This window comes from Halyomorpha halys, unplaced genomic scaffold (genome assembly GCF_000696795.3).
Source record: "Halyomorpha halys isolate HHAL.00 unplaced genomic scaffold, Hhal_1.1 Scaffold1034.1, whole genome shotgun sequence".
Taxonomy (NCBI): Eukaryota; Metazoa; Arthropoda; class Insecta; order Hemiptera; family Pentatomidae; genus Halyomorpha; species Halyomorpha halys.
The window spans coordinates 244919-255323 of record NW_027109491.1 but is presented as its reverse complement, the minus strand read 5'-3'; the positions used below and the strand labels follow the sequence as shown (position 1 = coordinate 255323).

The window sequence follows — 10405 nt, the reverse complement described above, 5'->3', positions numbered from 1 at the left end:
AAGTGAATATAAATTTGGTAAATAGAAGAGAAGATTATTTTTATACCTGTAATATGGGTAAATAAAAAAAATAAAATAAGATACACTAGATTGTTATATGAATAAAATGAAATCAATATTTTTTGACGATAGTTAAACAATAATCCTTAGTAATTGACTAAGAAAAAAAAATAATCATAATACAAAACTCGATGTTTTATTAAGTTTCAAGATGCGTAGAATACAAAAATAGAGTAAAATAAATAATCTGACCGGCAGTGGCCATTCACAAACATTACTAGGTCATTTTTTTTTAAGATCCGACACCTAAGTGATTTTTCAAACTTGACATTAAAATGACGCATGCATTACAAGCAAACCTAACTGATCTTGAGCAATAAGTCTACCATATATTTTATCAACAGTGGAAAATTGCTCTTCAAACAAATAAATTGAGATAAAAGATCAAGTGTTTTATAGTTTTGTTAGATAGTTGAGGCATTATTCGAAAATCTCTTATTAAAAATGGAGAATCTGATCTTTTCCAAAGTATAAACCTACATTTAAAAGCAGAATTTTTTGATACTGTAATTAATTATTTCATCCTTTCATATTGACAATATACGCAATAGCGATTAATCGTAATATTATTTAAATTATATGAAAAAGTAATACACCTAAAACATTTATTTATTATAAGTGAATTGATACTTTTTTTTATAAATATAGGAAGTATATGAAGGAATATTTTTAATGCAAAAGTGAATATAAATTTGGTAAATAGAAGAGAAGATTATTTTTATACCTGTAATATGGGTAAGTAACAAAAATAAAATAAGATACACTAGATTGTTTAAAATTGTGTCTAAATTGGGATTCAAGAGCTTATAAAAATATAATAAATTTGAATTAGTTTATTCTGAATTAAAAAAGAAAAGATGAAAAGTTATACCATTGACTAACATATTAACATCAATTGCTAACTTGCCAGCCCAGCATGTTCCACATGTGGATCGATGGGAGAATAATTGCTTTATTTACAAGGCCAGTTATTAAGACCTTCAATTATGTACCAGCTCTCAACAACTATTGGTATTTTTTTTAAAAAATTTATATCACAATTCTCGAAAGTTTTTAATAAATATAGACCAATCTAAATTTGAAACGCGATGTAAAAAAAAAAAAATTGAATAAATAATACTACATGCATAATAATATTTAATTTAAAAGTACTCTAAATAATATTTATATTAAACTTAAATTTACATAACATGATATTTATCCGACTAACTTCGAAAAAATTAAAATTAAATTTTAAATTTAATTTAATAGATTTTAATTAAAATTGCACTAATAACTTATTGGCGTTTCGAACAAATTAAGGTCATTCTCAAATGTTTTAGAACATCATAAAATCTTAGTAAATTAAGTCAGAGCGAACATTTTTTACTACCCAATATGAATGATATGTTTTGTAGTTACAACAATATTAGGAATATTGAAGAACGAGTTAAAATTGCGAACTGGAGTTCTCTGTCGGTTGTTCATTTTTTATTTCGTCTTTTTTTATTACTTTTCTATTGACATACTATCCAAAATGAATAGTAAACAAATGAAAGCAATGACTTACTGTATAATATGACAAGAAAAGGAACTTTAACAGTTCAGATTCTATTAAACGGTAAAGAAAGATATTGCTCGTCCTAAAAAAAATTTGCTTTATGCTATTACAATTTCAATATAAGGTTTGTAATATTTTGGAACCTTTTTTTTTTTTTTTTCTCTCAAATACTGTATTTTGAGTAGCAATTTTCTAGAGGCGAGGGACACAATGACATAATCTGTATTAAATTGATTTTTTTAACAATCGTGAAACATTTGACACTTTCTATAAAAGGATGCGACGAATATAAATGGTCAGATAAACTAGTTTCTGAGAAAATTATTACATTAAAAATTTTAGAAGATTAGATTAGATATATGGTGTTTTTTTTATTGGGGGGAGGGGACATATTATTGGTAGTGAATGATCGCTATATACCAACAGATTACTTCAAAGTTTGTTCGTTTCTTAAACTAAGGAAAGAGACCTTGATTAATTGATCTAATATTACACACATGCCAATTGTTCAGCTTTCTGTGAAGCACAGAACTTATATAGCGTTGAGACAAAAAGAGAAGGGGGGAGGAGAGGATTACAAAACAGCGGTTGGGTTGGCAGCGCTCAGTCGAAGCAAATCGATAACCTTACGCAGAAGGTTTCGAATTCACACAACGAAGTGGTGGTACCGATGGTAGTATAGCATATATCTTACTAGTAGTTATCAGCTTCTAATATTGCATGATTAACAGTATAATTAACGGAAGCGTAACCTTACTCACAAAAATGTCTCAAGTGGTGAAACCAAAAGTTGTCTTTGTTCTCGGAGGCCCGGGTGCGGGGAAAGGGACCCAGTGTGCAAACATTGTTAAAGAATATGGTTTCGTGCATTTGTCTGCTGGTGATCTGTTGAGAGAGGAGAGACAGAGGTCTGGATCACAATATGGAGAGCTTATTGAGACCCACATCAGGAATGGTACTATTGTACCGGTCGAAATTACGTGTAAGTTGATCGAAATCGCAATGAAAAATGCTCAGACAAACAAGTTTTTAATTGACGGTTTCCCACGAAACAAGGACAACCTGGAAGGATGGAGGAAAGAAATGGAAGATAAAGTAGACTTGCTTTTCGTTCTATTTCTAGACTGCAATGAGAAAGTTTGTATTGACCGTTGTTTAGAAAGGGGTGCACAAGGCAGTGGTCGTTCGGATGACAATGAAGAAACATTAAAAAAGAGAATCCAAACATTTTACAATGACTCCCTACCCATAGTGGAATATTACAGGACACTTAATATGGTTAAAACCATGGATGCAAAAAAATCAAAAGAAGAAGTTTTTGGTGATATCAAAGAAATATTTGATAAAATTTAAGAAAAAACTCACGAACTTGAATGTTTTAATAATGCGATCAATTTGGTGAGGGGAAATAGATTTGTGTTAGCAGTGCACTGAAATATTTATTTTAACTATTATTTTTACTTATTGTATGGATGTAATTACTTAAATCTGGGATTTTTACTCCCGAAAGATATTTGTAAAAATAAAGTAATATTGAGGAGTAAACTTGTGTGGATGATTTTATATGGCCTCTCCTTTCTTCCAAAGTATTTACTATGGATTTATCTCCAAAGTACAATTAACTGCCTGTAGAAATAAACTGGCTAATATGTAACATATTGAACCAATTTTTTTTTTTTTTTAAATATTAACAATAAATTTTTTTAAAATTATCAAAAGTGAATTATTTCAAAGAATTTTTGACAAATGTATCTAGGATTCTTATGACTGTCATAGTGTCATAAGTGTCAAAGTGCCATCAAAATTTTCCCTAACAGTTTTTTTACCTTTTTAAAACTAAATTTCTACTGGTAAAGATGAAAGAAGTAAAAAGGGTATATTTAATAAGGAAAGGATACTTGAAAGCTTAACTAACAATTATTCTTAGTACAATAAATTAGTATACTGGAAGTAAGAAGAAACAGTAAAATGCACTAATATAAAATCAATTTTACTAATTTTTTAAAAATAAATGCAATAGATTCCATTCATAGTAATTACAGATTAATTGGTGTGTAAACTAAAAATATTAGTAGCTAATAAATTATTTATTATTCAAAAACCTTTGATAATACAAAAGCAAATACCAAGATTGGCAAAAATTTAAGTTAATTATTATGAATTAATTACAAGAATTTGAAAAGGAAAAATTATGTATCCATTTTAATCGTACAAACTACATAAAACAGAGTAAAAATTAAAGCTTGATAGTGGAAGATATTCATATTTATTTCCAACACAAGATAAAATATTCAAATATAGGTAAAAATAAAGAGTAACTTGTCTGTAACAAAACATTTTTCTTTAAACTTACATAAATGTCAGTAATATAAGTGGATGAATAATTAATGCCCAGTAACCAAGTTATAGAAGAAAATGGGGCATGGAAAATCAATATTGCAAGTCACTGATATAATATTGCTTACCACCAGAAATAAATAAAAATAAGTTCCTATTCTAATAAAAAGCAGAGTCCAACTAAAAGAAAATTATTAAGCATTAATTTTTTTCAGCGAAATAGCATCGGTTTTTAAAATGTTTCCACTTAATTATATCCAATAAATCCAATAATTTTTTAAAATACATACTAAAGTTAATGAATGATATATCAAAACTGATATATCATTCATTAACTTTAGTATACTAAAGTTAATGAATGAGAATAAATGGTATTATTTATTAATTAACAAGGTATTTATTTCTTTCAGAAAAATGGATTTTCAAGACATTGAATACTGCTATAAAAAAAGAAAGACAAACAGTAATAATCAAAGAAAGAACTGGTTGAAATTAGTTATTTGATAAGTTTTTTAAAATAACAAATAAGGAACCAATAGACAAAAATCCTTGGTAAGGACAAGAACTCAAACCTGTTGATGATTTGGGAGCTACTTTTCAGCACCTACAGCATTTGATGATGATTAAAAAAAAAAAAAAAAAAAAAAGGAGAGAGAAACATGACCTAAAATGAATTTTCTTTTAAAATATTCTTTGTATTCCTAAACTAACAAAAAAAAAAATTTAAATCAGTGAAGTAATGTAATATTAATGACCAGAACACAATCACTGGTCCTCTTTAATGAGAAACTCTTTGTCTAAAACAATTAACATTGAAGACCGATGATTAAAAAACCACTAACAGATTAAGTATTAAATTAGGAGCTCTGACTAATAAACCATGTTTGGCATGATAATTGTTTTAAATATGAAACAGAGGGAAAGTTTAATAATTAAAGCCCCTTAATAGTCAACAAAAATTATGTAAAAGTAGTTAAAGATTGGCAACAGAACTTAAAAAGAAGTGAGATCAAGGAATAACAAAAAATCAGTCTATAATCTAAATTGATAAGTAACATAACGTAATTTGAATTCACTTTGAAGATTATCTTTGCTCTTCTGAACATCTGGGAAAAAGTGAAATAACTCTTCCTCCCATGTTTTCCAAAATTAAAAACATGTTTATATTTGATGAAAAACAAAAAAATGCCATGAATTCTTAAAATATATCAGCAAAATCACCCCCCGACAATAATAAGGTTTTTAACAGGAAAACCTAATTTTTAAACTCATGATATTATGTGAGGCTGAATATCATTTTAGTAGTAGGGACTAAGGCACAGCAACTAAGGGCACCTTCCAGACATACAAATATTAAACAGATAAAGTAGTTAAAATGAGAGAACATTATAAAAATTATCGCAAAAATAACATTATACAGCAGATGAAAAATTTCAAATTCTATAGATGAAAAATATATAAAAGCTTTTAAAAAGAGTGTATTTACCATTAAAAAAAGACGTACTGATTTTTTGAGGCATCACAGTTCAGAATTAATTTTTAAAAGGTTATTGTCAAATATACTATTAAACAAATATATTCTTGTTTTTTGATTCCTAGTTTTTCTGTTTTATCTCATAACTAAGTTCTTTAAATATTTTAGTTCATATGTGATGTTACAAACCTATTTGCAGCATAATAAAATTTATCAAGGTGTCAAGCACCTAAATTGAATTTTAATGCTACATAATTTCCTTAAAAATGGAGCTTATTTTCTTTACATTTAGTAAACATATATTTATGTTCTGTAGGTTGACTAAACTAAAAACAGTGATACATTTTAAAACAAAATTTCACTAAGACAGGGGAACGTAAATCTTTAGATAGTTTATACAATAATTCAGAAAAATTGATAACAGTTATGTATTAAAAGGTAGTGGATAATCCTTTTATCCTCTAATAATAGAGAGAGCAGAACAGGTAGTGACAGAAACTAACTAATATTATTTAATAAATAATATTGAAAGATAAGCACAAAAACATCTTAAGTTTCCAAAAAGTGACCAACGTGTAAGAAACTAATGGAAATTCTTAGGAGGTTTACACAAAAAGATTTATCATGAGCTACAAAAGAGTAACTGAAGGTGAACCACATAATTTTCTAAAAAAAGAGATTTTGATTACTGAAGAATTAATATAAAAACAATAACTTGTGCAGGAAAAAAAAAAATTAGAAATCAGTCCAAGAAACTTCCAACAATTGTTAAAATCAAGTTTGTATATAAAAATGACACACATATTACATGGATTTACTAATGATAAATTAAGAGTGTTGGATATAAATAAGGGCAAGTAATGAAAAAAAAATGTAAGTACAATCTAAAGTTGCGATATGTTAACACTTTATAAAAAAAATAACCATAAATAAATAAACATTACCAGTAAAATTTGTTCACACGAGTTATTGCATGAAATGGCAAGTATCTTCCAAGCAAGATCAATTATATAAATAATATTACTAACCTTGTCCATTAACTTCGGTCCCTTGCTAGTCGCAGTGGTCTCCAACTGGTCTCCTACTTCATTAGCCTTCTTGTAAAGACGGTCCCAGTTAACTTTAATGAAACCATTGTGGTTTGCGACCTGAAGAAGTATTATTCCACCCCCAAGTGCTACTGCAGCCATTTTACCAACTTTCATCATTAAATATCCTGTTAACCTGGGAAAATAAAACAAAAAACAAATGAAACAACTAAGACACAAATTAAAATTATTGACAATTTACCAATAGTGGCTACTTGGAACAATATATAAGCACTAAAAGCATTGGATTTGGCAGAAAAGGTGAGGTTATAGCAGCTAAACCCTTAATATATGGACAATTTATCACTGCAAGATATCATAGGACTCGTGGTAGGATGGTAATTTCCTTTGAATTTTCCAGTTGGAGAATTTAGGTTTTTGGTATTCTGATGATATTGCTCCTTTGCTCAAATAGTAGCACGTATGACAAATTTTTGTGTTAAGAAATATTTCATAGATTGTACTGTAGACTGGAAATTATTTGTGAAAACTCTTAACAGCTTTAATTAATAGTTGAATGACAGTTTTCATAGTTGTAGGCTAACACCACTGACTACTCGCCAACTGGAACCAACCTGTTCCACTCTCTTTGTCAGTTCAGCATCATAATTCTGATTTAGTCAATGATTAAGCACAAAAATGAAATTATTACAAGACATCAATTCATAAATTTTTGGAATATTTACATTTATGCTTGGTATTTAACATGTCTTCTATCAAATTATTTCTTATTGAGATTTCTTAAACAATTGACTAATTATAATAATCATAATTAGATATAAATTTAGCTTTCTAATTTTTACCTTAGTTTTTCTATTTAAAAGATTGATTGTTACTTATACAAAAGCTTCTTAAAATTTCTGATGTATTAAAGTTAATTGAAAAACATTTTATAAGATGTATATAAACTGTTTTACTAATATATTTACGTAACATATATATTAATATATCTTATTTACGAAACAATTTTCAAATATGCCAAAAATCAGATGCTATTTTTATGCAGTTGGCAAAGTTTTTACTTCTTTGCGAGTAAGATTTACTCATTGTCACTAATAACTGAGTATAGAATAACAATGTCATTCTCTTGAGTTAATTTACACCAAAAAGCTTACAGGATTCAACTGCATAAATATTACTGACAAGAAACTCATCCCATTGCTTTTAGATCTCTTTCATTGTCCTTTTATATTTCTACAGATTTATACAACTGTATAGATTGATGAGAAAGCAGATAGTTTTCAAAAATTTCTATCACTTCAACTGTGCTAAATATAATGACCCACAACCAAGTGATTACTGCCATCCCACATGATTATTGCACATGAACATAGATGAACATGATGGGTACCTTCACATTGCTTTGAGTCATTTAAAAATTACAGGTTATTTTCAGCATCAATTAAAAAAAAGTATGAATTTTTGAGTTTTTTAAATATATTTAAATGTACCAAGATAATCTCCTTTTCTATCTCAATAACCAGTCATTCAATTTCATGAATAGGGAATAGGAAGGGATAAGAAACCTCAAATCAACAACACTTTTGAAACAAACATGAGCATGGTTATTTAAGTTTCAAGGATCATTCTGGAGTCATATGTGCTTTTTGTTCTAAATCTCAAAAAAAAAAAAAAAAAATCAGCCCAGTAGTCTTGGAAAAAGCCATGGACGACAGCATGCTTTTTAGATGAATCCTTGGGGAGTGAGATTTTATATTATTAGGTCTTTTGGTCTAGGTAGGCGATATTTAAGAAAATTTTTAGTGAAATGGTATCAGATTTGCTATATATCCTTATAACATTTAAGATTAATAAATAAGATACTATAGTTAATTGATAAATCACTGCCTCAGAAATGAAATACCAGTCTAACACGAAGGGAACACTTCAGGAATACCAGAATAAGAGAGGGGCTTGGGTGAAATTACTAACTGAAATTCTAGAGAAGAGGTAGTTGAAGTGGTTCGGGCATATATGCTGAATGGACGAAGACCGTGGACCGTGCAAATTCTTCAAAGCTAGACCAACTGGTAAAACACCAAGAGGAAAGCTGTTGGATTCCATGAGGGCATTGGCAAGGGATTGGAACAGATGGAAAGCTTGGATCGAGGCACCTCCATGCTGAGAGGCACTGAGGAGGAAGAAAAAGAAGAAGTTAATTGATAAGGTGTAGGGAATGAGAATGAATATAAATGCTCTGCTACTATAAGCACGAGCACAACCTGTAAAGCTAATGGAGACTCATATATCTGTCACCCCAGTGAATATGTGATTAAGTCGAATTTTGGTCAAAATGAGTTAAGTGGTCTAAGAGAATCACAGAGGCAACATCTTCATTGTGCATTAGTGTCTAAGTCAGTCAACGTTTTAAAACAGAGTTATTGCGATGTGTTTTTTTCAACGGTCGGTGAACAATTAGTTAACTCTATTATCTAATTAGTGATAAGACATATCAAATTGGTGTAAAACAAGTAACAAGTTACCAACGTTTTGGTAGTATTGACGAAATTTCGATGATTTACCACAAACACCTGATTTTACATAAATGTTTAACTTTAAAAGTTGTCCCCTGAAAAGTAAGGAATTTTGACTTAACCACATATTCACTGGGGTTACAGATAAAAAAACGTAGCACCTTCTTAATGTATTACCAGGTAATACAACTTAACTACTAATAATATCCTAATTATCTGCTAGTGGAGCGGAACTTAAAAGTTGTAATTAGTAAATGTAAGGAAAAAAGTTTAAGATATTGGTAGTATAGTCCTTTAAGAGTGTATTTACACCTTGTATTTAAAATAAAAACACTCAAAATATAACAACTTTGTTCTCTCAAAAAAATTCTTTTATTAAGATAAACCTGAATAAATCAGAGTAACAATTATACTTTTGAAATTCAGAGTCTGTCAGTTCTAGATTCCAATAGTGTTTTGGGTACCACGTGATCAACAAATTTTATGTTTAAAAATAGGCTATTAGATGTGAAATGAACCTAATAGAATTAATAAAACATTTCATAAAAAAGCTTAAATAATATTTAACATTTGTTAACTCTCTAGGAAAAAAAATGAAAACAAAGCATATTTTTTATAGCTCATAAACCTTAAAAATTTTGCTATCTAACTGAGGATTCTAGTTCACAAGATGCGACTATATCCATAACAGCAAATTTTTAATTGTAACATTTGTTATGGCTATTTTTTTCACAAGAGAGACTAACTGATACTTAAAAGAAAAAAAATTAGAAATCAGCTCTTTTAAATTTGTTTAAAAACATATTCTTATTATATTCAAAGCATTGATAACAAAAAAAATTAAGGCTGTTTCAGGATTCAGTCAGCGAAATCAAGAGGATAAAAAAATAATAATAATAAAAATACTTCTTCAAGATAAGATAAGAGAAAAATGGACAATGAGCACTCACCATCCTGAAGTACAACCAAAAATAAGTTGTTTGGAAGCTGAAGCTTTCCCAACATCTTTGACAATTTTTTCAATTATGGTTTTTGCTTCCTTTTCTACATCCTCCATTGTGACTTGACCAGCATCAGATGAATTGCCCCTATTAGTGACAGTAGGCATAGTCCACGACTATTTACTTATCTATAGCCTGTAAGGAAAAGGCTAATTTAGAATAAAGGAAGGTAAGATGCTCAATAAATTCATAGTCGATAAAAATTATTTCTGTTATTTTAAAACAGAAAAGAATATATTGATCACAACCTTTTATTTTATTGTTCAATACCATGCAACTCAAACCGCTCTGACAGTTATTAACCCAGTAAACATATAGATCCAATGAGTTACCACATCTGTACTACTGAATCAGAGGTTATAAAAAAATCTTACCTCACTGTACAAATATTACAAAAACTTCGGCAGAAGTTATTATTTGGTTCAGCTTTT

General features: G+C 28.8%; 2 protein-coding genes across 3 annotated transcripts in view; one reads left to right on the top strand and one right to left on the bottom strand.

Annotated features, from left to right (window-relative positions):
- Positions 1–10081, bottom strand: part of LOC106687961 (FUN14 domain-containing protein 1) — a 19652-nt gene extending 9571 nt beyond the window's left edge. For both annotated transcript variants that reach the window (XM_014432163.3, XM_014432165.2), the window contains exons 1-2: positions 9924–10081; positions 6440–6635 (exon numbers count right to left, since the gene is read on the bottom strand). In XM_014432163.3, the coding sequence (XP_014287649.1) occupies positions 6440–6635; positions 9924–10081 (354 nt within the window). The remainder of the gene's footprint in view (positions 1–6439; positions 6636–9923) is intronic.
- LOC106687960 (UMP-CMP kinase) lies at positions 2174–3145 on the top strand. The gene has a single exon (XM_014432160.3). The coding sequence runs from the start codon at positions 2321–2323 to the stop codon at positions 2951–2953; it is 633 nt and encodes a 210-aa protein (XP_014287646.1). The 5' UTR covers positions 2174–2320; the 3' UTR covers positions 2954–3145.
- Positions 10082–10405: the final 324 nt, after the last annotated feature.